This window comes from Protomyctophum parallelum, assembly GCF_964188405.1.
Source record: "Protomyctophum parallelum genome assembly, chromosome: 1".
NCBI lineage: Eukaryota > Metazoa > Chordata > Actinopteri > Myctophiformes > Myctophidae > Protomyctophum > Protomyctophum parallelum.
Window position 1 is genome coordinate 65360877 of NC_139697.1, and position 27558 is coordinate 65388434.

Genomic DNA, 27558 nt, shown 5'->3' on the forward strand with positions numbered 1-27558 from the left:
ACTCAACAAGAGAGACCCAGTCAGGACAGATGTGGTAGCAAAGATAAAGTTATCCCAATTTCTGGGAGTGTAATTGTATACTTAGCCACTTTGACTCTGGCCTGGCCTGGCGTCCCGATTTTGGTCATGTCATTATAGGCGCAATGTTTCCAGAAATGTATATATATATTGTTATTTTTTTGACTCAGAATATCAACTCATAATGTTCAAATGGTGTACTCCACTCGCCAGGATTTCGACCTTAAACAAAATAGTGTCCTTAAGTTGACATTCTAAAACGGGTAGTCCCAATACTTGATTCTGATTGGCTGGTTACCGTCACGTGACCGGTGTATCCACCCCCCCCCCCCCCCCCCAATACTCTATGGATAACCCAAACCTTCAATCACTTTATAAGTTTATATCATTCGCAGCTGATTCCACATCTCTGTAGCTGTACTGGGGAAGGGGAGCGCTTGATTGCTTTACAAACACATGCCGTGCGGGCGTGTACATGTAAGCACCGCCCAGCTCATACGACTGTGAATGTGTGGCTCCAGGCAGCCCTGTAAAGACATCAAGCGCTATTCTCCCGTCATATAGGCTACTTGCCAAGCAAAACCTAGCTTCCTTGAGCAAAACAAGGAAGTGATGAGGCTCGCTCTGGCTAATATGGTTTCTGCCTCAGATTCGGGTTCTTGGAAACGCCCCCCAGCCACTGCGTTAGTTTTACTGAGGTTAGGTTTAGGTATAGTTTACTGAGGTTAGGTTTAGGTATAGTTTTACTGAGGTTAAGGTTAGGTTTAGGTATAGTTTTACTGAGGTTAAGGTTAGGGTTAGGTTTAGGTGTAGGCTGGGCCACTCGAGGCCCCAGCTTACCGGTATTTTACAATGGCTGGGGGGTAGAAGACCCTCCGCTAACCTGAGACCTCTCGTGGCTTATTGCTTAACCCATTCTGGGCGGGAACCCCTATTGGCATCTTACCCCCTCAGGCCGGGCACCCATATTTGGGTTCTGTACAGTATGTACAGTATTCAAAAATGTAAATGTTTTGATGCCGCTATATAAATATTTGAAGTTTTTCAGAAACCTTAGGTCAGGATTTAGAGGCGTTTTTAGAATCGGCCTTAGGCCTAAATGGGTTTTAAGTAATGGATCTTCATTCATTCACAGCCTATAGCATATCATGTGTTTGTAGATACCGGTATGTGTTTATACCCCATGGGCATTGAATGATTGAATTATGTACAATGAAGACAGCAACAAATAGCATGTTATTTCAAAAAGCCACATAAACCTTTATTTTTTATTTTGTTTTATTCAGTCACACCAGCATTTGATTTGTCACAAAAATGACATAATTTAAAACATTTTTTAAATATTTTTCTTTTTTGAAATTGTACATGTCACAATGTGCCATAAATAAATCTGCTCTACATTGTTTGACTAACATTCAAGTTGATCTGTTACATCCACTACTGGCCAACCAAGTCAAGTTTTAACCAGCACCACTCCCCTGTGTGACTGGACCTCCCAGCTCTGAGCTGGAACTGGTGTCTTAACCAGCACCACTCCCCTGTGTGACTGGACCTCCCAGCTCTGAGCTGGAACTGGTGTCTTAACCAGCACCACTCCCCTGTGTGACTGGACCTCCCAGCTCTGAGCTGGAACTGCAGTGCAGATGAAGGGAAGAAGGAAAGGTGGTGATTATGACCCCTTAGGACAGTGGTTCTCAACATTTTCAGTCTGTGACCCCCCACAATAATCACATTTGAACTGACAAGCACTTTGTGTCATGCACTTCAATATTGTTGCGATGCGTTGTCGCTTAATTAATTGTAGATCGGCTAGTTTGTTGATTACTTTTTCTTTCTTTCTATTTGAGCATTTTGAGGTATTAAAAAGGTCTTAAAAGTTCTTAAATGGACACTTCACTGTCATCTGGGGACCCCACTGGGGGTCCTGACCCACAGGTTGAGAACCACTGCAATAGAGACAAGAGTTTGTGCAATAACGTGGCTAGGAGGAGCACACACGAGTGGTCCTAATTCATTTTAGCGCGTAAGAGAGGAAAGGTAGGTAGATAATAAATAAGAAAAAGGGGACAAACCGATAAGGAACATAAAGGAAGATAAAGCAAAATAATGAGGAATGTTTTTCTTTTCTTTTACTTTACATAAAATTATAGCTTCAATTAGGGCTGGGCAATATATATATTGTCAATATTGTGATATGAGACACAGATAGGTATAGGGGATCATAATATCATGCTGTTGTTTCGTTTCCTGGTTTTACAGAAAAGTGATTTTATGAACTTACATTACTGTTCTAGCTGTTCTATTGTTTTCCGTACAATCTTATGATGTATGTATCAATTATATTATATTTATCAAAACCCTTTGTTTAAATTATCAGTTTAAATATAATAAAATAAATACTTTACACAATTTACACAAAATATTATTCATGAAATCACCAATAGCCATCCGCACAACATTGTCACTATATTGATATTGAGGTATTTTGTCAAACATATTGTGATTTTCCCATATCACCCAGCCCTAGCTTCAATTATGCAAGAAGATAAAAGGGAGAAGCATCAAAGCATGAGAGTTCTGCTCAATAACATTTCTTCTACATTCCACAAGTCCTAGAGTTAATTCATAGTTTCCTTTTTTGCGATATGTTTCTCAATAGAAGACTGACGTTTACAAATCCAGCTAACCTTTTGTTCTCTTATGAAGAGCTTATCACCAAACATTCTTCCGACAAACACCAAAACACAATGGACATGGAATAATTACATGCCGTTGATAACACAGTCTTTCTCCTCTAACACAACATACTGTAACACATGGCGAGGGCAAGTTGACGACTACACAGATGACAGAAGATCATTTGTACAGTAAAGTTCATTATTGTTGGCTCTGTAGAGATGTTGTGCTTTGAGCAAATGGAATGAAAACACACAATATGCCCTACAGAAGATAAAGAACACATAACTAGGATGAGGAATAAGGAAATGGTGTAGATAAACTATTGCCTATTGTATACAAAATGCCCTAAAAGGCTTTGTTAAACAGTGTCACCAATTCTGTCTGTAAAACGACTATGTATAATTTGTTATCAGACATGCATTCTAACAGACACTCCTACAAAACACAAGGAATATCTGAAACAATCCATAAAACCACACGCAAAGACCCAACAAGGATAGTGTGTGTTTACATGTCTCTGTGTTCTCTATCTCTTTCTCTCTCTCTCACACACGCACACGCACGCACACACACACACACACACACACACACACAATCGGAGGAATATAATTGAAAAACCTCAGAGATGTACAAAGATCTATGGTCAATACATAAACATTGACACATGTATTACCTTAACGCTAACGCCAACCTAAAATATATAGATGAAACCAAAATACATAGTTTCTCTGAATTTTGTAGATATATAGATTTATTTGCCTTGCGAGAGTGAAAATCTAAGATTTCATATACGTTACAGAAAATGTTACTTCATAGGATAACGTAGCCGGGTTTGACTGGCTACCAAAGGGTTTGGTATCCACTTATGTGGTAATCAGTGGAATCGATGGCAGTGCTATTATAAATGCTACACTTCCTGTGTGTGTGTGTGTGTTTGTCTTCCGGCTTTGATATGCACGATCAATAGAACAGTGAGTTAAGTAGATATACTGTACATATTATCTAGCCTCACACAAGCGCGCACACACACACACACACACACACACACACACACACACACACACACACACACACACTCTCTCTCTCTACAATTTATAGATATCTTGCTGGGCGGTTCTGAATGACATTGTATTATGATCAGCAGGACCACTGCTGCTCAGTGGAAAAGACAGACAAAGACAGAAAGAAGTGAAGGTGGTGGGGAGAACAGAAGATAGACCAGACACAATGTGGGATTTGTGGGACGTGAACTCCACCAACCCCACCAGAGTACAGAAGTGGTATCCTGTCAGTTTGTCCAAACATCTGTCCATCTGTGCAGAGGCCCCTGGGGGCCCTTTAAGATCCACCACTGTAGGAGTAGTCTGCCTTGTTATGCATCACCAGCTTGTTGTCCACAAAGTAGAAGCTGTCCGACTGCGTCTCATATGGGTGCAGCATCATTTCTCTCACTGCAGGGGGCGACAAAGAGAAAAAAAGATGAGAAAGTCTTGGATACAAAGTTAGTTTACTAGTTAACAAAACGTGTGTGCTAGTTAACTGTGTGCGTGCACTACTCACTGATGTCTTCTGACAGAGGGGGGAATTCGTAGATGTGCTCACAGGTGTTCTTGCTGCTGGGCATGCAGAAGCCAAACTCAAAGTCAAAACTCTTCAGAAGTTGCTCTCTGAAATAGTGCCTCTCGATCATCCTGAAGTTGTCAATCGGCATGTCTCCCACAGTGAACTCCACCCTGGAAGAGAACAATGGGGGGCGAGTTGGTAGAAAGACAAGGTACTTTGGTTACTTATTAGCTAATGAACTTGTACCATCGTAGGGAGCCTACAGCTCCCAGCGAATAGTGCGTTCGGCGGAGTGCATAATGGGAGGCAAGCTCCAGGGACTGCAGAACAAGCGGTGTGTAGTCAACGCCCAGTGCATCATCAAGGACCAGCACCACCCAAGTCACCAACTGTTCAACCCTTCACAACACCCACGGAAGGGCAAGAGGGCCTACCGCTGTATCAAGAGCAGCACCACCAGGCTAAGTAACAGTTTTCACCCGACAGCCCACAGCCAGTCAGATTGCTGCTGAAACATGGCATGAGTCTGTCGTCATAATGCTGAGCAAGGCACGAGTCTTGCTCAGCAGCCTGATGAGTCTGACAGGTGATGTCATTAGGCTGGCCCCTAGTCTAGACCTTATTTTGCTCCTCCTGAACCTACTGTGGATTATACCAGCCTAGGGACTAGTTGAGTTGGACTTTAGCTCTTCCTTGAACCACCCGTGGACTATACGCACCTTGAATAATGTTGCACCTGGAATAATGTCCTGCACCTGGAATAATATGCTAGCACCTTAAATATTGTCCTAATTCGTTGCCACCTAAACCACCTAACTCGAATTTGTAGGTTTTGTTAAGTATTCGTTCACGAAATACTTCACTCTATGGGATGTTTCCCTTTGCGGAGCAAAAGGGCAGAAACTTCATTCATGAACTCCCACAGCCATATGCTCCTAAAATATGGCCTGTGGGTTTAAGAGCGATGACGTAGATGCCCTGCTTCTCGAAGCATCTAGGCTGCCTCTACGTCACAGCGCGCTCATTCGCTTTTCTTCTGCCGAGCTGAAAGGACAGACTTCTGTTACTAAGTCAAGTGTTTAGGGCAATTAATACCTTAAAAATCGGACAAGAGTGCAACTCGAGTACCGTGAGGTTCCCTGATACTTGGACTTTTCTTCCGACAGAATCTTTCGCAAAAACTCTGCAGAAACAAAGCTCCTAAACGGTTCGTAAGTTCTATTATCAGAACATTTCGAAAAGACCGCCAAAAGTAGAAGGGTAACAACTAGCTTACAGCTAGCGCCGCTTAGCGGTTAGCTTAGCAAGGCGCTACCTTCTATTGTGCTATCTTTCTCGTCTCGGGGCTAACAAGCCCGCTACGGTTAGCATAGCCTCAGTCTCAACGAAGGTTCAAGGTGCTATCTTTTCTAGCGAGCTAGCTCGCTCTCGTAGCCTGTTACTCACTAGCTTAGCGCTAGCATAGCACCTTCAACGTTAAACTAGCCGGTGTTGTACGGGGCCTGTAAGCCAGTTTTCGCTAGTCTAGTTTTTCACCTAGAGACTATACGATAAGCTACCTGGTGTTTTACGAGGCCGGTAAGCCCGTTTCTCGCTAGTCTAGCTTTCACCTAAGCTACACGGCCTGGAAGCCCGTAGCAAATTAGCTTTCTTCACGTTCGTGGCCACGAAGCCCTTTCACAAAGTTAGCTAATTCCTGGTCCCCCTCTCGACGGAAAACTACGAGCTACAAGCATGTATTCCCCGGTGAGAGAGACCGCCGCCGCAGCTAGACGCCGCCGAAGAGGCATCACTCCCGAGCCACAGAAGAGGTGCACTGTGGCGGGATGCGGCAACAAGATGTCCGGCACCGACAGACACGAAGTATGTCTGTACTGCCTCGGCGTGGATCATGCACGCAACGCCCTTCTCGATTTCGACGACCTATTTGGTTGCGAAAAATGCAGAAGGATGGACTTCACCCACCTACGAGGTAGGCTGAGGCGCGTCGATGAGTTCTACAAAAAGTACACACTCGACGAGCAAGAGCACTATGGACCGAGGCAGAAGTTGGACTATACCCCAGCTTCGCCTCGCACAGCCAGAGGCTCCACTCAAGAGCGAGAGCGGCCTATACCGGCCCCTCGTAGCCGTGCTACAGCTACGGTCTCCTCCCAGGCAGCGGCAGACAGGGCCACCGCAGCCCGCTACGAAGCTGACGGAGCTAGACCTAAGAGCGGCTCTCGCCCTCTGATACCTCGTCAAGTGAGTACACCAGCAACCGGGCCTCGCGGCCGCGAGATCCCGGCTACCATGGAGGAGCGCTCCGCCAGACCGATAGCAAAGCCTCGTCTTCGCACTGCGGTCTCTACTACCATGGCAGCCCGCCTAGAAGCCTCTCCACCACGCAGCAAGGCCCCCACTAAGGACTGGGCTGACGCTGAAGAGGGGGAAATCGACTACGACGAACTCCCCTCCTTCCAGGAGAGAGACTGCGAGCGCTATGAAGTCGTAGACGAGGGCAACTACCAGAACGACTCGTCAGAGGCAGACGAGTACACTCGCCGCCCTTTCCAGGACAGTGAAGACGACGAGGTAGAGGAATTTCCTCCCCCCGTCGACAGACAGGTAACACCCCCACCTCAGCCTCGCGCTGCTCTCCCCAAGGATAATTCAACCTTGATGGAGATCTACAAAAGGGCTGCTATCCGCTGTGACCACGCCTGGGAGGAGATCCCCAGCGAGAAGGTGAAGTGGGATGGACGCAGCGATGAGTACGTCCCCCCTCCTGTACCAAAGAAGCAGGCCATTCCTCAGGCCTCAGGCTTTGAGACCTTGCTCAGCAAAGCCTGGACCAACCCTATAGTCAAGGTAGAGGCCATCCACCGCCGTGGCAAAAGGGCGGCCACTGAAATGAAGGACATGGAGAAGCTGAACCTGCTCAAGATGCCCTCCATGGACAGAGCCATGGCCTCGTACCTGGCTAACCCCCAAGCCCCAACTGTGATCCCACAGGACAAAGAACCAGTCTTCTCCAGTGTGGCCGACAAAGAAGGGTCTAAGATCAACAGGTGGCTGTATGACCACATGACCTTCGTCGCCAGGGGACTCAACGCAGGAAGCCTCCTGCATGGATCCATGAAGGCTCTCCTGCTGAAAATGGGCAACATATCCACCCCAGAAAACCTGGCTGAGATGCGCCGCCTGGTACACGAGCTGGCCCAGCTCCAATATGATGTCACCAAGCACACTGGAGCAGCTCTGGTGTCCTCCATCCTCCAGGAGCGGATGAGGTGGGTGAACCTCGCCCCTCTCCCCGATTCTGTGAAGAGGGACATGGTAGGGAGGGACATATCACACGAGAGCCTCTTCCATGGGGTTCTCGAGGACATGTCGGTCTCCATCCAGCAGGCAGAGACCTCCACCAAGACGATGAAGGCTCTTCAGCCACTGGCTGCCAAGGCTCCACCGGGCCGCGGCAGGGGCAAGCGTGCCCCATGGAAGCCCAGGACGTCCAGCAAGGACCCACCCGGGCCCCCGAGGGACTACTCCGGAGACAGACAGCGTCAACCGCAGGGTCCACGCACCGACCGTCGCCGCTCCCCCCCGCCCTACAAGCCCAGAGGAGGAGCGTCCAGGGGCCGAGGCGCTGGGAAGCGGAAGTGACCCGCATGGCAGGTCCCAGAGGGGGGTCCTAGCCTCACCCCCCCGATTTCTCCCACAGAGTTCGAGGCCGGAGGCAGTGGTCACGGACCTCGCCTCCGAGCCGGCGTCAAAGCGCTTGAGGACGAGTGTGCAGACTGCCACGGGCAGCAGTGTACACACGTACCAAAATGTTGTTATGTGCAATTCACAAAGTGTCAATGTTTTTGCTTTAATAAAGTGTCAAAAAAACAAAAAAACACAAAAAACAACACAACGAACTCTGAAGGGCACAAGCCCAGCCATGGGAGAGATAACCCATACTGTAACAGCACAAGCTGTTACAGGCCGGGACCACCACGCCAAAATATTTCTTCACTACCCGAAGAATCCACTAGAGGGAGACATTACACACAAGGTGAGTTTTCCCCTAGGCAAACCGTCTCAAGGTACCCACAGGCCACAGAGAGACACCACTATACAGGCGGGTTTCCCCCCACACACGGGGAACCCCCTGTCACGTCATCTGTCAAAGTGGCGAGAGTGCGGAGCATCATCATGGATCATGCGCACTATAGCGACCGGATACAGGCTCCAGTTCGTGTCGAAACCGCCCACCTTCGAGAGGATCTTATTCTCTCAAGCGAGGGGACAGGAAGCAGGCATTTTACAAGAGGAAATCCGATCCCTCCTGCAAAAAGGTGCCATCACGGAGGTTTCTCACAACCAGGCAATGAACGGGTTTTACTCCCGTTACTTCCTGGTGAAAAAGAAGGGGGGGGGGCTCCGACCCATATTGGATCTCAGAGCTCTCAACCGCTATCTGAAAACCTTCCGCTTCAAAATGTTGACGCCACCAGTCCTACTGCGATCAATCCGCAGAGGGGACTGGTTCACGTCAATAGACTTACAGGACGCATACTTTCACGTTCCAATATACCCACCGCACAGAAAATTTCTGCGCTTCGGGTTCGAGGGGAAAGTATACGAATACACGGTACTTCCCTTCGGAATGTCCCTGAGTCCGAGAGTCTTTGTGAAATGTACAGCAGCGGCGATAGCCCCACTGCGACAACAGGGTCTTCGTCTAGCAACCTACATAGACGATTGGATCCTATCCGCAGACTCTCAACAAGAGACGCTGTCACACACACACACAGTGCTCAGCCACCTCCGCTCTCTCGGATTTCAAATCAATTACGAGAAGAGCATGTTAACGCCGACACAGTCAATAGACTTCATCGGTATAACGCTAGACTCAGTCTCTTACAGAGCTCGCCTGAGTCGAGAGAGATTAGACGCGATGATACAATCGGCAACGTCTTTCAAGAAAGGACGCTCGATTCCTTTCCACATATGTCTCAGGATGGCGGGGCTAATGGCTTCCTCAATCCATTTAATCCGCCTGGCCAGGCTACACATGAGACCATTCCAGCTATGGATGAACTCTCTGCGTGTACCTATGTACCGTCGCCACCAACGGGTAGAAGTGACGTCACACTGCATACTAGCCCTACAATGGTGGATAAACAGACGGATCCTTTCAGAAGGAGTCCCCATGGGGAGACCTCTGATCAGGAAAGTGGTCACCACAGACGCAAGCATGACAGGCTGGGGAGCCACGCTGGAGGGTGCCACAACCAGGGGGGTGTGGTCAGAGCACCTACGCTCCTCCCACATCAACTATTTGGAACTGATGGCGGTTTTCCTCGCTCTGAGGCAATTCGAACCGCTCATACAGGGTTGTCACGTGCTGGTGAGAACAGACAACACAACGACGATGTGTTACATAAACAAACAAGGCGGTCTCAGGTCCCCCCGTCTTCATCAGTTAGCTCGAGAGCTCATTCTATGGAGCGACTCTCGGCTTCTGTCCATCACAGCATGTCACGTCCCCGGTATTCTGAACACAGGAGCAGACCTGCTGTCCAGAGGACCTCTCCGCTACTCAGACTGGTCTCTACACCCACAGGTGGTCACACAGATCTGGAGCAAGTACGGGACACCCGAAGCGGACCTATTCGCCACAGAAGGGAACACGACGTGCCCCCTCTTCTTCTCGATAGAGGGGCCATCGACGCTGGGACTAGACGCCCTGTCACACCGATGGCCCAAAGGCCTACTCTACGCATTTCCCCCACTGACCCTCATTCCCCCCACTCTGGACAGAGTGAGGACTCAGGGTCTGACAATGCTACTAGTAGCCCCAGCCTGGGGGGTCTGGAGGTCGGAGATAACTCACCTCCTCTACGACCAACCGTGGCAACTCCCTCTACGAGTGGATCTCCTCACTCAAGCAGGTCGGGAGATTTTTCACCCTCGCCCCCAGGACCTAGACCTATGGGTTTGGCCCGTGAGAGGGTGATGTTGTCCGACGTAGGCCTCCCTCCGAATGTCATAGCCACAATTCAGAGGGCAAGGGCTCCATCAACAAGGGCCCGCTATGACACGGCATGGCACGTCTTTGAGCAGTGGTGCTCAACACGGCCTACCCAAGTGGTCCCCTACCAAGCGTCAGTAGTGGACATTTTGACCTTCCTACAAGAGTTCCTAGACAGGGGACTAGGTCTCTCCTCGGTCAAAAACAACTTGGCAGCAATCTCAGTCTGCCATGTGGGGTTCGAAAACGAGACGGTATGGAAACACCCTCTAGTTAGGCAGTTCGTTAAGGGCGTACGAAGGGAACACAGGGTCAACAGATCCCTGGTCCCCTCCTGGGATCTAACCCTAGTCCTGGAGGCCTTAACCAAGGATCCCTTCGAACCACTGACGACAGTTAGTTTGAAGAACCTGACACTGAAGGTAGCCCTCCTAGTTGCCTTGACAACTGCTAAAAGGGTCAGCGACCTACACGCCCTCTCGACCTCGCCAGAGTGCATGAGGTTCGATGACAGGTCAACCAAGGTCACTATCAAACCCAACCCAGCCTTCATCCCCAAGAACGCTCTCTCCGTGTGCGTTCCAGTGGACCTACAGGCTTTCCACCCCCCTCCTTTTGCTTCTAACGAAGACAGGAGGTTAAACTGTCTCTGTCCAGTGAGAGCTTTACGAGCATACGTGGACAGGACGGCCCCCTTCAGGATAGGGAATCAACTATTCGTATCCTGGGGTACCATGACCAAAGGAAAGCCTGTCACAACGGTCAGCATCTCCAATTGGATAGTGCAGACCATCCGCCTGGCTTATACTAGTCAGGGAGTGGAGCCCCCACAAGCGCTGAGGGCTCACTCCACAAGAGGCATGGCAGCATCCTGGGCACTCTGTAAGGGTGTCCCAATCCAAGAGGTCTGTACCGCAGCGAGCTGGTCCTCTCCCTCAACATTTGCCACATACTATAACCTAGACGTGGCAGCGCCCTCTGTGGCGCACGCAGTGTTGGGGGCTGCCGCACCATAATGGACCTATTAGGCCATTAAACCATGTGTAATCACATAAGTCTAGATGCCCTGGATATACCAGGCCTACATGAAGCATCTACACTGAGAATGTATATCAGCCCGAGGCTACTACCATTCTCCACCGGGACCGGGCTATCAACCAGAGGTTGCCCAGCCCTCATTAGGTTACCTTATATAGCCCTGAACACACTTGACTATTTTCAAGACACGGGAGTTCATAAGGTCCCATAGAGTGAAGTATTTCGTGAACGAATACTTAACAAAACGAAGAGGTTTCTTTAGAAACCAAGGTTTTGTAAGTAGAGTGAGCGAAATACTTCACTCGAAACACCCTTCTGTCTTGGCCCGGCAGAAGGAAAAGTGTTCGAATGAGCGCGCTGTGACGTAGAGGCAGCCTAGATGCTTCGAGAAGCAGGGCATCTACGTCATCGCTCTTAAACCCACAGGCCATATTTTAGGAGCATATGGCTGTGGGAGTTCATGAATGAAGTTTCTGCCCTTTTGCTCCGCAAAGGGAAACATCCCATAGAGTGAAGTATTTCGCTCACTCTACTTACAAAACCTTGGTTTCTAAAGAAACCTCTTCGTTTTTTATTTTTTATTAAAATAAATTGCATAAATCAGTGCTATTGAACACCCTTGATGTCTGTGTGTTATATATATATATATATATTGAACCAATGAAAAGTAGTAAAAAGTGCTTCGGACACAACCTCTGAACTCCATTGGACCCTCAAACTGTCTTCTAAAGCAACTAACTCCACCACCTCTCCCCCTCTCATGAAAGTAATTGACAATATATAAAGTCACCAAATTTGATGAGGCAGTATTTCTTTGTTGCTCAAATACTTTACTGGTTACGAGTCTACGACACACACACACACACACACACACACACACACACACACACACACTTACGTGGCTCCCACTTGTCGCAGTCGGAGAAAGGCTGGGGTGAACTGATAACGGACAAAGCGGCCGGCATTTGGATCAATATCCTTCCTCTCTCCTGGTCTTTCTGAGTTTAAGAGTAAAGTATCAATAATCAACCCAATCAATTCACATACATTTGTGTGCGTGCGTGCGTGCGTACGTGCGTGTGCAGATGTGTGTGTACGTGTGCATGTGTGTGCATAACAATACAAGCTGAATGGAGCTACTCATGATTTTAGTAGCCTACTGTTCAGTGTTCATACAACTGTATGAACATGTGAGTCAGTGTATGTGAAGCAGGTGGTTGCTGTAAAAAGGCATATTTGCTCAGTAAATATTCTCAATATGCCTACATTTTTAAAATAAAATATAATATATTAAAACACGGCTTAGTATTTATGGATCGGACATAATTCTTTAAAATGTTTATACTGCAAATATAGTACTGACAATTGCTCTATAAACTTCCTTAACAACAAAACAACAAATTTGCACCTCCTTGTATATATATCTACTGAAATCAGATTTCTGAATAATTCATACAAAACACAAATGAAAATCAGAAATTAACTGAGGGTGGCTCAAGGTTAAGGGGGGGGGGGGGGGGGGTGATGATGAGAGATGGTTCTTTTTCCCTTATATTTCAAGTTAGAAATCAAAATAAATCTATTTCTCATCATTATATTTTTCACATCACTAGAGAATTCCCAGCATTCCCAGAGTGAAGTGTCTGACCTGCAGATGGGGGTTTGGTGATCTCAAACAGCACTGTTCCCGTCTCCATGTCTCTGATCTTGAACCGGGTGAAGTCAATGTTGTATACGTTCTCATCTGGGCCACACAGGTAGTCTGAGAGTGAGAGAGTGAGAGAGAGAGAGAGAGAGAGAGAAGGTTAAAACATGTGTAACTCTTTGCTTCTCAGGGTCACGGTCTGCGGCCAAATATCAATAATTTTGCAGGTCCTTGACATGAAAAAGTTTCCGAACCAGTGACAGAGAAATAGATTTTATTTTATTTGTAGAATCGCCCTCAGGTCTTATAATAATAATACAGTTTGGATGCATAAAATCCACTGTTGAGTGGAGTGTCAATCAGCAGTTCTTCATAGCGCAGTCGTCCTCTGTCACTTACCATGTGCCAACTGCTATGTTGTGGATATGAACACTTTTTGTTCCAAGTCTAATCTGATTTAAGCCTGATTTATACTCCATCGTATGCTGGTGTTGCAAACATGAGAGTCGCAGTATAGCAATAGCAATCAGCCATGCACAGAGGGAGATGAAAGAGAGATGGTGGGAGAGGGGTATATGAAGGATTTCACAGTTCTCATTGATAAAAGTCTGTTCGTCTATGTATTCTGTTGACATTACCATAGAAACCTTTACCGTACCTTCTGAACTCAATTTGAGATTAAGTGGGATGAAGGCGCAGCCGTCACAAGTAGCACTCTTATCCCCAACACTCAAGGGCAGCTTGTTTTGCACTTGCATGGATTCATAGCACACTGACTGGCCGAGCAACCAGGCTACGCTGCATGGTTTCATAGCACACTGACTGGCCGAGTAACCAGGCTACGCTGCATGGTTACATAGCACACTGACTGGCCGAGCAACCAGGCTACGCTGCATGGTTTCATAGCACACTGACTGGCCGAGCAACCAGGCTACGCTGCATGGTTTCATAGCACACTGACTGGCCGAGCAACCAGGCTACGCTGCATGGTTTCATAGCACACTGACTGGCCGAGCAACCAGGCTACGCTGCATGGTTTCATAGCACACTGACTGGCCGAGTAACCAGGCTACGCTGCATGGTTTCATAGCACACTGACTGGCCGAGTAACCAGACTTTCTCTGCATGGTTTAATAGCACACTGACTGGCCGAGCAACCAGGCTACGCTGAAAGTTTGGTCCCTAAAATCAGAATTTAGCAAACAGCGGATATGCTGTTTTGCCTTTGTTGTTGGCATTTCCAAGTTTAAATGTTGACATCAAATTGATTGCATTGAATCCTCTGCCATAACAAACTGGAATATCACCACCATGCATGCAACCAGGGGAAAACATGTGAGCATACAAACACAAAAACAATACAAAGCCCTACCCACACAAGCATGTGCGTGCACACACACACACACACACACACACACACACACACACACACGTCGCTGTGGTATGAAAGGGAAGTTATTTTTACTCCTCTAATCCTTCCTGCCATCACCAGGCGGTGACACTGCTGATTAGCGTTCCTCTGCTCAGCACACACTTCCTGGTTCCTCTTCCACCTGATGGCAGACAGGTTAACGACAGAATCTGTCTCCAGAAAGGAACCTGCACCACCCCACGCCCCAGCTCACCCTGGCAACTGCCTCAGCTCACGAGACGCAGCTGCAAAAATGAAAAACAAAGCTAACCCTAAACGGAGAGAGAGACAGGGGACTAATTCAATCGCTTGAGGGCATTCAGATTTTCTGACAGGGCGGTGGAAAGAGGCAGGGACCCAGTGGAGGGAGGGGGGGGGAGAGAGAGAGACTGTGGCTCAGTAGGTAGAGCAGGTCGTCCAATGACCCCTGGGTCGGCGGTTCGAATCCCGGCTCCTCCTGTCTACATGTCTTGGGCAAGACACTGAACCCTATATTGCCTCCAATGAGTTGGTCGGTGTGAGCTTGCCACCATTGGTGTGTGAATGTGGGAAGTGAGGACGCTGGCGTCGACTGCTTCACCTCCCAATGTATGAATGAATGAACCATTGTCAAGTGCTTTGAGCACTTGAAAAAGCGCTATAAAAATGAAATCATGAGCTGGATTCAAACTTGTGACATGAGCAAATGGGTCATCTGTGTGCATACCTCAATACATACTGTCTGGGTCATCTGTGTCCATACCTCAATACATACTCAGTGGCTGAGCGACCAGGGCAGCACCGTTTCATTCAGGTGTGGCCTATGCAGTTATGGGTGTGAATTATTTTTTATTTTTTGCCTTTTATTGATAGATTCCTGGACCGCTAAGCCAGCCCAGGCCACGATTAGATTTTTGATTTTTATTTGGATCTCTTTTAGCCTTTCGGCTAATCTTCCAAGAGTCCAGAAATAAATTAAAACATAACAAAATACATTATATTACATTACAAAATAGTACATTTCATTTCAAAAATACATTTCAAATTGCACTGATGCTAAACGAGCAGTGAGTCAAATGTTACAGCATAATAAAAAATACCTATACCTCTAATCCTCAACTCATACAGCCGCACACACTCACGCACACACAGGCACAGCATATGCCTGCCCACAGACAGATACAGTTCATTCACCTATCTATGGTGGACTATGCATGGCAGGGTCGTCCTCTTGGGTGTGAATTCTACCAATCAGTCCAACCATGGGGAAATGTGTTCCAGGCTGAATATTGAATCTGGCTCAGTTAGTAGCTTCACGCCAAGCTAGTGACCAATCTTGCAATTTACCTTTTTATATTATTTTTATGTTATTTTATTGTTTGTGGGTAAATGTTTCATAAAGTGTGCGTAGCGTTAGTCCGACGCCCCAATAGTCCATAAACCAATACCAAATAGGTCCGTACAAGCAAGCAATTGTATTATAGTGTATTTGTAACAAAGACAATAGTTGGGGTCACACCTCCTAGTAAGCTAGTACCCAGAAACAGTCTTGTAAGCCTTGATTGTTAAGGTGGTTTGAATGTGAAATTGTGAATGGCTGTTAATTTGCCAAAGTGTGTGTGTGTGTGTGTGTGTGTGTGTGCATGTGTGTTCTCTTTTCCACCATTCAGGAGGTTGCTCCCTTCCTTGCGTGTGTACTGTATATTGCGCTGCTACTTGTGTCTGATGTAATACAGTGTGACACCATGCCTCTCTGTCAGTGGGGTGTGCAACGCTAGCGTCCTGAAAAACAATTAACACCACGTCTCCACACAGCTCTGACACAGTACTGACTGATTCACAGGAAGCACCTGCTGTTTCATTCTGGGTCCTGTCATACACTTAGAAACACACAAATACGCATGTGAATTTACGCATGCACGACCTTGGTGGCCTGTTGGAGGATGACAGTAAATGCAATGCTTTATCCTGCTGAATGTTTTTTTAGCGACGGAGCTCCAAGGACAACGATTCCGTCAATCAGTCCACAACTTTGGTCCCCAAACAGTAAATATATCTCGAAAACGAGTAGCTGAATTGTAGGGCTTCACAATTAAAGCTAAACTATTTAAAAGATCGAGATTTTCTGGGTTTCACTATTATGTAATCAATTCATTACATTTGATATCTCTGCTTTCGGGAAGAAACCATCTAACTCCAAAATGTTCCTTATCAGGAAATAAAAAATATAAATGAAGAAAAAGCCCTAAAGGTCTAGGTCGCGACGTGCACGCATCCGCCTGAGTGACAGCAGACTATGGGCGAGCGCTGGCGCTTTGGTATGGGGACCGTTAGATCAACATATCCGCCTGGGTGACAGCAGATTGCTGGGCGAACGCTCGCGCTTTTGCATGGGGGGGGGGGGGGGGGGTCAGATCAACATATGGAATGAATTCTGTACTGGCCACATATGGAGCGTGTCTTGAGTGTACAGGGTTTGATGAGGTCAGATCAACATAATGGCAGAAGAGGTCAGCTCCATATATGGAGATCTAAGAGTGACAGCGGGGACAGTGTCTTGAGTGTACAAGGTTTGATGAGGGCCTAGCTAGGGTCGGGCCTTAATCTTCGGGCCTGTTGAGAACGTAAATATTGATGACATCAGGGATCTCCATATATGGGCTTAATTGCGACAGCAAGTCGCATTTACTATGACATCAGGGTTCTTCATCACTGATGATGTCACTTGATGTCACGAGACCTGGGGACCATGCTTTCCCAATTCCCATGTATGGGGGATTTTGAGTCATACACTGACGGACAGGAAATACACGATTCCATAGTTAACTGCGACCTTTGGTCGCAATAAACAGTACACTATTGATTTTGGTGGACTTCTCTAATGCCACACTTTAGGTCAAAATGTCTGCTTGTACAAAATAACTTGCACATAATACTGTACATACTCTCTTATTTTGGAAATGTTCATTTTTTAATGTTTTGTCCCATTAATGAGAGCATTGGTCAGCTGTAGAGGGTATGCGTGTTGACATCATCACCATATGCGGAAGTTATGCGGGAAGGCCTAGTAGAAAAAAACTAATTTCTGGTCCTGCTCATATACATCCAAACAGAAAAGTCCTATCTGATTGCATTAAACAACGTTTAAACTCACTTTGCCACTCGATTTGACACTCACTTTATGCATGTTCAATTGTGTATACCCTCTTTCAGGAAACAATGGCCAGTTGGTCAGTTCGAATCTATTTGTACTTTGCTGTACTTTTGCAAGGAGCAGCACAACCTCTAAAAGCCTTGCAAGCGGCGCTTTTATGGGCCGTCCACACCAAGCACTATAACAAAGTGCAACAAATTATAAAGATATTTGTTTAAAAAAATCTTTCTAACTCAAGTGAATGTTAGACTCCACAACACAACTACAGTATATTGAAGACAGCGGTGAACAATATAGTTATAGTTGTGGACATAAGACTCCTAACTTTCGTTGCTGTTCAAACTTACATTCAGTCCTGATTATTATTATTATTAATCTTATTAATTGTCCTGTCCTTGTCCTGTCTACCATGCAGAGAAAAGCACCATTATGAGACCATTCCAAGTCAGATGCACAATGGTTTGGGGCACCATATGCCCTGAATCAACCTAGTGAATGTATTAGGCTGAAGCCAGTTTGCTTTGCACGAGGTGTCTGGTGTAGCATAATCTGGCTATAGCCAGATGGTATATACAAAGGGTGACCTTGTATTCCTCCCTAGTGCAGCCTTTACGAGTGGGTTACGTTTACGCATGGGTTAAGTGGGGTTTAGGTCAGGATAAGGATGCAGGATGATTTAAAATGAATACCCCTTGCCCCCAAACCATTATAGGAAAGAGTACTTGCAGGTTGCGACGTGTTACGTTGATAGGTTAATTTAATGACGTCACTGCACTAATAAAATCTCACTTCTCGCTCAATTCTACAATCTCCGCTACTGGCTGACCCCATGGAGTAACACTCCTGTACTTGTTTCCCTGTGTGTGTAGCCAGCTATTTCTATTTATTTTTTACCCTTTTTTCATAATGCCTCTAACCCTCCCTCACACATTTCTGTTGTTTTGGCACCTACTGGTGCACCTGCCAGTGAGGACTCTGAGGAGTCGTCACAGGGAGAATGTAGCACCTCTGTCCTACTCCTCCAATTCAACACATCTCCCGCACTGACAGGCGAAGCGAGGCCTCAGCCCGTAGGAGTTGCTAGCGCAGTGACAAAGATTGTCCTCCCTGTCTGGGTTCCCTGCCCCAAACACAGCAAATTGTGTCGTATAGACGTTCAGCCAAGCTGGATGCGCTTCAGAGGATCCGAAGACCTAGACTCCGCAGTGGTGGGCATGTACAGTACTTAAACCCTGTGCAACACAAGCGACTGCCAGATCAACGTCTTCATTTTAAATGAATTCTCCTTTACCACAGGAATGCAATCCTGCTGGTCTCACAGAAATCCTGATACAATGTCAGCCAATTACACTTTCTATGAAGTCCATGTCTATAATACTTTGCTCCACCCACGCGGCAGGTTGCCATGTCGGCCAGATTCCCGGAAAAGCTTGCTCCAGCGGCATTCTGCTGCGTGGGTGGAGCTTCATTTCCATCCACCAGCTGTCTAAAAACTGGGAAATTACGCAAAAAACTGCTTCCTTTGGCCGCGCATGGAAGTTCAAGTGTGTCCAGGCTGACAGTGAACCAAGGGATGAGTGCCATGGTTAATTGATTGGCAGGTGTTTCCAATTATCTAATTGTGCTCAAACACACAACAGAAAAGAGAATGCCACTTAAACCCCAAATGAACAGTTGCTTTTATTTTATCATCTCACACTAATTCTTTACCACTGTTACTTTTGTTTTTGTTTTTAAAAATACAGTGTCAGTTATCAAGGTTACTACTGCATTTTATCAACTGGCCCTTGGCCCCGGCCTCTTGTACACATAATTTTACTAATGTGGCCCTCAGGTTAAGCACAAGAATGGATAGACCAGGAGAACTGTATGTGTCCCATGTAATGGCCATATACAGAGATATCTGTCTGTCTGTCAGAGTCCCTTTTGTTCCCATTTAATGGCCATATACAGAGATATCTGTCTGTCTGTCTGTCTGTCTGTCTGTCAGAGTCCCTTTTGTTCCCATTTAATGGCCATATACAGAGATCTGTCTGTCTGTCTGTCAGAGTCCCTTTTATGCCCATGTAAACTATAGAGATGTCATCTGATGTCATCAATATGGCAACTCAACTCGTCATACAATTTACAATTTAGGCATTTAGCAGACGCTATTAATCACAAGGTAATTCATCAAATGTATAGAAATAGTCATCTAGCATCATAAGTAAAACAAGAAGAAACTATCATCAGACTAACAGTAGAATATCCGTATATTAAAACACTATAGGATGGCATCTGTCTACATAACATGCTATCTCTAAATTACATTTTTTGCCGTTGCATAAACCTGCAAGGTCGTCGAGGCTATGGCAAGTGCTACGGTCTGAAGAGGTGAGTCATCAGACTATGGCGGAAGACTGTCTGCAGTTCTAAATGCAATGGGGAGTTCATTGTACTGTCATAGTATTGACCTCATACACAGGCTTCGAAGAACATGCCTGCCACACACACACACACACACACACACACACACACACACACACACACACACACACACACACACACACACACACACACACACACACACACACACACACACACACACACACACACACACACACACACACACACACGTATGTATTCTAGGATAAAAGTTATTCAACTATATTTACTATGCAGCATGGAAAAGAATAACTTCAATTTGGGACAATGATTCTTAGTCTGGGACATGTTGAAAGTAGAATTTGGGACAGTTGAAGGACAATGAGGAAAAAAAGTTAATTTTGAGCCCCGAATAAAGGACTTTAGAGTCATCCATCCCCAAAGATAGCCTGTGCATTTATATACTGTGACTTCCTGACCCTAAAGGTTCCTTTTGCTAACTCAGAGCTAGATAAAGCAGCTGTCAGTGCTCCATTTGATTGTTACGAACTCCAAAAATCCCTAAAAATCAGATCACTGCCTAGGTCAATTCAGGGATATACAATTATATATACACAGTATATATAATAATACACATACGTGTGTGCGAGCACACGTGCGTGCACGTGCATCTGTTCATTCTGATCTTCATGCAAGTTTGCTTTGACTGTGATATCTTCTCACCATGTATCTGTGAGTTAGTTACGCAGGTCTTAGCCTGAGCTAACGCTAGACATTTCTGGCCTAGATGGGAGGGTCGCGGCTCAGAAAAACGCGCACCCTGATTGGATCTCATCGATCTGTCCGTCACCCCCGGCCCCTCCTCTCCCCCCTAGTGCAGCGCTACGTCACATCATTTGGAGCGACGCCCACCCGGAAGTCTTCGATGCCTGGTGCCTGCCTGCAAGCATGCACGTTGTGTGTGTGTGTGCGTGCGGGCGCGTGCACAACCCTGAAGTGTTGTGGTTTGGAGTTTCTTTAACACATCCCTCACAGTTACCGTAACTAGAAAGTGTTAATAATAATAAGTGTTAATAAATCTATCAATGTGGGTGTTATGAGGACGATAAAGACAGACGAACAAAGAAACAGACAGACAAACAAAGAAGCAGCAGCCAGGAGGAAGTCTGCTACTTGTCTGTATACTGTCTCTCTTTCTCTGTCTCCCACTCACGCACACACGCACACATACTTTTTATAGGCTCTATTTTTCCGACACATTTTCTAGCAGAAACCAATTACATTACAAAAAATCCAGCGTTTTTTGTATTGTCATTCTCACAGCAATATGCAGAATCCATTAGTGGCCACGCTATATTCCCTTCTTGTCGGCATCACCTAGCAACCATGTATGCAGGAGGACGACTGGTGACTGCCTGCGTCTGTACCCTCTATAAAGACTCCTCAATTATATTCAAATATAACACACACCTTTCAGCTCGACACCAAAAAAATACATTTTGGTGTTTCAACGGAACGACCCAAACTCAGTAAAAATACATTATAGGTCAATAACTTAAGCCTTGCTTATATAAGAGTGGAAAATATGAATATTTAGAAAAAATATTTTTGTTAAAAAGGTCCATTTGTTCACCTACTGGGACAGGTGCGTAGGAGCAGGCAGTCAATGGAAGAGACAAGAAAAGAGAGAGATGACAGTGAAGACACTTACTCACGAGACGCGACCCATAGAAATAGGTCCCGCAAACCAAAAATGGGTCCCTCACCTATAGAGCACCGAAGTCCTGACGTCACTGTCGGTAGAGGGCGTCAGTCCCCAGGTTCATGTATTTTTTATTTGCATTGAAATCCCCATAGGGGGATTTTAGATCTCTTCATATAAGAACTGCGTTTGAAAAATAAACCGATCATCCCAGCCTTTTCACTCATATGGATATGAAGCATCGACTGAAGGTGGAAATGTACAAATATACCCAAAGAGTAACAAAATAAGCGTTAGAATCGAGTCAAACAACCCAGAGACTACATTTCCGGGTAGGTGGATGGCTGCATCCACCTACCCGAACACAGTTCTTATATGAAGCCACCCAAATTCGCCTTATGGGGATTACAATGCAATGAAATGAAAAAATACATGAACCTGTGTATTGGCGCCCTCTACTGAAAGTGACGTCAGACTTCGGCGCTCTATTGTTTGGGAACGATACATACTGCTAGAACCCACTCCAAATGAACACTTGTCTCAGCTTTGGCATGTCATGAGATCTGTAGTGTCTGCTTCACTGCACTGTGGCTCTTTGCTTGCATTTGCACTACAGCTGGCTGTTTCTGTGCATGCTCTGCACACTAACCACTTTCAACCTGGTTTGAGGCATGTCATTATAGGAAAACATTTTCTAAATTCAATTAATTTTCAAACATTCTCAAAAATTACTAAATACATAGCCGATCTACAAGCTCACAAGAGGGCTTTCCCCTATGTGACACTTCATGGCGAAGAATGAAGTAGGGCTTAAAGGGCAATACCACATTTTTTAGGTTTATTTACCTTGCCATGATGTAACTCCAAAGGTGGACAGGAAATCAAAAAGAATTGTTCCATCATTGATTAGAAATTGCCACACACTGTATATTCAAAGGATATAACGACGCAATGTGACATTACAAAATTCTGTACCCCCTCCAATTGTATATTTCCCCATTTTCAACAGTTTTTATTATATTTTGACACTTGCTTTGGCAATGTAAACGTATGCTTGTACTGTAGATCTGTAGGTTCAATTGCGATAATATGATGATATTCATATATGTGTGCAAGATTTGGCATGGATGGGGCCAACGGTGCCAGAGATTAGCTGGTAACAGACGGACGCACACACACACACACGGACGGACGGACGGACGGATGGACGGAGTGCAAAACATACTCTCTCCCCATGCCTTCGGCCTGGTGGAGACTATAATTTATTATATGTGCCTGACAGTCCCACATTTCCGCTATAATGTCTAAATCGAGAGTCAACTTGTACTGGAAGAACACTTATTGTAACACCTCATCTACACTGCCTACGATGAAATCTCATTAGAATACATGTTTTTCATTGACTGTCCTGACATACCACGGTCCATGAGCGACAACGTGCCGTGCAGCGACGTCGTCCACCCCTCCTATATTCGCTCACAGAGTCTCTATTTGAGCAAGGTTTTGCGGTTATTTGATTGGTTCAAGGCCAGGACAGTTTTTCGCACGATATCGCCGTCGGAACGCTCGCTCCTTGCCTGTGTAGAATGAGTTGTACATCAGTGTGAAAATGATGTATTGCATTAAAATAAATATATATTTGTTCTGATGAACAGATTCCTAACAATGTACTGTTTCTCACTGAAGAGAGCTTGAACAATCAAAGAGCTACTGTTCTTTGTAAGAGCGTGTGTTTATTAGATTAGATTAGATTCAATTTATTGTCACTGCACATAGTATACAAATACTTTGACAATGAAATGAAGAGGTTATCTCTGTTCGACTGTCTCCAGATGTTCCTTTTAAACTTTTTAATGAACTAAAATATCCTCACATTCAAGGATGTGGCCTGCGCAATATTACAATAATATTTCTATCAGCATATCGTTGCTGTCGGGAGGAAACCTAACAAAATTTCGGAGGTTTATGATTTTTTTGCATAAATCTTATTGAACACCCTTTTCGTCTGTGTGTTGGTTAGAAAGATATTGAACCAATGACCAAAGCAGTAAAAAGCGCTTTGGACAAAACCTCTTAACTCCATTGGACCCTCAAACTGTCTGCTAAACTCCACCACCTCTCCCCCTATCATGCAAGTAATTACAATACAATTATACAATAGTCACAACCCCAACTTTGATGAGGCAGTATTGGTTTGTTTTCATTTTTATAAGGTTTTCTTCATTTCCTGATTTATTTATTTTTTCCATTTTCTGAACAATTTACATTTTAGACTTAGGTGGTTTCTTCCTGACAGCAGATTGTATCCGTATGCAGTTATACCACACAGAATATTTATTTATTAACATTTAAAGCAATACATTTAGTATTTTATATAAGGCTTTCTCTTCCAGTTCTTACATTAGCCATTAATTATATTCTGGTCCACCATCTAATAATGGCTCATAAAAAGATTGGCCTGAGGCCAGTCTTACTGCCGACCCCTGGTGTAGCGTGTTAAGACCACCGACATATGAAACCATATTAAAGGCTTAGCAGTTATAGCAAAGGCTCATAATGGGATCTAGTTTAATGTAATGTCATTTCCACTGACACTGTAATTCTATTCTGCCTTGTTGATCATGATTCACTGTTGTTTTTATATTGATAAGCACTTTGTGACATTGTCTAAAAAAGGTGCTAGGATATAAATAAAGTTTATTATTATTATTATCCCACAGTGTAGGACACAGAACCTTGTTGATTGGGTTTGGCCTACTGAGAGCAGCGTTAACAGCCTCACATGCAGTGCAACTGCAAATACAGAGATCAGTGCTCAAGTGTGCCTTGGTATTTCTCGGTTTGTGTATTGTTACCGGGTTGGCTAGCTACGTCACGTGACAGCGATGGGCAAGGGACATAGCATGGCACTGTGGAAGAGAGGAAGCCATTTTTAAATGCTAATCCTCTAAGAGTCTAAGATAAGATAGCAGGGGGTTAGTGTGAATGTTCTGTGTCCCTCCACAGGAGAACCGAGAGAGGGGACAAGGATAGTAAGATACCTTTTTATTTTTGGGAATTGGCTTCTTCCACCTGTAGCTCTGTCTGAGTCATGTACCTCCCAGTCAAATATTGCTCACAGCTGTGGCAGTTGGCTTATCAACACTCAAACTAAAATGCTTCCATTCAGCCTCCAGAGTGCTTCCTGTATTCCTAAAAGTCACGTCAGCTGATGTGGTCACCATAGTGACCCCCAATAAGGCACAGCAAGCTACCTTTGTCTGGTTTGGCCTTGTTGGCAAGGAAACTAAAAGTCGGACCACAGCCTCTTACTCGTATAGATGTGATGAATACGTTCCATTGTACAGACAAATTTGCCATATCCAGATATAGAACATGCATTCATTCTTACTGACCCCCTTTCCCATTCTCTCTCTCACACACACACACACACACACACACACACACACACACACACACACACACACACACACACACACACACACACACACACACACACACACACACACACACACACACACACACACACACACACACACACACACACACACACACACACACACACACACACACACACACACACGATTCAAACCACCACCAATAAAGACCACAGGGATTACACAAGACTGTTTCTGTAGATAGGTGATGTACAGTAGGTCTGTCTTATGGGACTGGTTTTAACAACATTCGGAACGGTGTGCAGACTTCTTCCTTCTCTTTGGCTTATCTCTTCTGTTCGAGCACCTTTTGGATGTGTATGCACCTCGTGACCACGCTGGTCACGACCTTTGACATGAACATACATTTCAACACACACAAAAACAAAACAAAAACGTCAACAATGGTGTGGCCTCCCTTCCCAACATTTAGCTATCAATACGATAACTAGCTACTAGCTAGGTGAGCAGTTGTGCATAAAGGAAGCCACACAAATCACAATGAGTTCTGTTTGCTAACGAATTGCCACCTTCAGTGTGTTGTGGTGTGTAGGCTACTGTATGTCCGTTCTCTGCTACAGCAAGCCACACCATTCTATTAAGTTTCTGTTTTCATGATGTCGTTCACAAAGCAGTGTTACTGTAGCTGTGATTGGTCTACTTTTATTTGGGCCATATAGACATACAGACAAAACCCTGTTCTAGATGGTTCAGCCATCAGCATCAAAATGACCTCGTTGGCCAATGCTATCCACTGTATCCAGATATGAAATGTGTGTTAATGCCAGGTGTGAACAGGGCCTAATGTAGATGTAGGGGACTCAAGGGAGGGCAGGAGTCTGGAACACAGAGATGAGGAGATAAAAAAGACAAGTGGAAAGAAAGCAGATGAAATTAGAAGATTAGAAGAGCAGGAAGGCATGGAACCGATTCATTTAGTCTAACCTAGTCTGCTGAAATAGAGCACGGGTGTAACAAAGGTATTGTCAGTAATTTGTCATTAATTGACACATTTGACTTACAGTTGAGTGCCAATGATTCCGTCTGAAATCCTCTTTATACGTTTTAGGTTTTGCGAATATTGGAAAATGTAGTACTGAAATCAACCAGCAGGTGGAGCAGTTGAGTATGTTTTTTATAATTGGCCTGAACCCTGCACTGCATGTGCTAATAAAAAGTATTTATGCTCAAATTTTTAAATTATATAGTTATATATGTTATATAGCCTATAAAAGTTTAAGGGGATATGATGGACATATAGTGTGTGCCCTGATATAAAATACCACTGTGAATATGTGAATCAAATCCCTAGGAAGGTGATTAAACAAAGGGGAATCACCCTCCCCTATTAATTAACATCACATTTACCTCATTATTATTTATTCCTAACTTTAATCTGGTCGTGTTTTTAAGTGATGTGAGAAAAACTTTCCCCAAAAATCGCGATAAATCATTGAATGCTCTGAGGTTTGAACTCACGGCCAATGCGTAAAATGGACTTGCAGTCTAACGCCTAAAAGATCAAGCTATTGAAACTTGTGTAAACAACAGCTGATCTCCAGGCTCAAAGGTCTTGTACATCGCATAAAGTATGCATAGCTGGATAATGGACTCGTAGTCTAACATCTAACACAGTAAGCTAATAATCTATCTGACTGCTATTATTTACTGTGCATCGAAATGGAACAACTTCCCTTTCCCAAAACGTAGAAAAGCTTCTCTTCTCTCGCAATCTCTCTCTCTCTCTGCGCAATGTTGCTGCTCAGTTGCGGTGAGAGCGCTGAATATCTACCAAAGAAAATGTTCCTAAATCTGTGACATTTTACCGATTCCGTGTGATCATGATATAAAACAAAAAATCGTTCCTGTGTTGTGTTGTAGAAGAACACAAGAATCTGGTCGCGTTTTTAAGTGATGTGAGAAAAACAAAAATCTAAGCATTCTGTTGCAGTCACTTTGAGAAAAAGGGTCAGTGTCATTATATTTTGAAAATACTTTAAAATGAAATGGATCATGGATGTTTTGTGATAAAAAGACAAGCATTAATTTAAAAGAATTTGCATTTATTTCTGTGTAAAATTTGAAAACAAACGGAAATATAAAATACAAAATGATATACAGTAGACTTGAGCCGTGTCAAGTGTAAAAAGCATAAAAAGTATATATACAGTAGGCCGTGTCAAATGTGCCAAAAAATATAACATCTGATACAATCTGATTCAAGCATTTTGAGAGAAAAAAAATCACCCGTGTGAAGTGAGTGGCGCAGAGCTACATATCATGGTACAAATAAAGTAGCTGCAGTCCATAGCAGTCTGATTACTTCCCACTTGGTCGCCCTCCATTTTTAATAACAATCCGGCAAACACTGTGCAAGTGATTAATGTAGATATTGCATCTCTCTGTGGTCAAAACTGTGTTCCAAAACGTCTCAATCGCGTGGACAAGTTCATCTTTGGTGGTGGGTTTAGCTACGCCTTTCACAAATGCTTTGAGATCTTTCCAGACGAGTTCAATAGGGTTGAAATCTGGTGACTCCGCTGGGGTGCGCTGCCAATTAATTCCAG

The 27558-nt window shown here is 45.0% G+C and overlaps 1 protein-coding gene across 1 annotated transcript in view; it reads right to left on the reverse strand.

Annotated features, from left to right (window-relative positions):
- Positions 1-1495: 1495 nt before the first annotated feature.
- unc119a2 (unc-119 lipid binding chaperone a2) overlaps positions 1496-27558 on the reverse strand; it is a gene marked incomplete at its 5' end in the record, with an annotated part of 36556 nt that continues 10493 nt past the window's right edge. The window contains 4 exons of the mRNA XM_083762746.1: positions 1496-4148; positions 4258-4430; positions 12198-12297; positions 12948-13061. Of these exons, the coding sequence (XP_083618872.1) occupies positions 4036-4148; positions 4258-4430; positions 12198-12297; positions 12948-13061 (500 nt within the window). The 3' untranslated portion in view covers positions 1496-4035. The remainder of the gene's footprint in view (positions 4149-4257; positions 4431-12197; positions 12298-12947; positions 13062-27558) is intronic.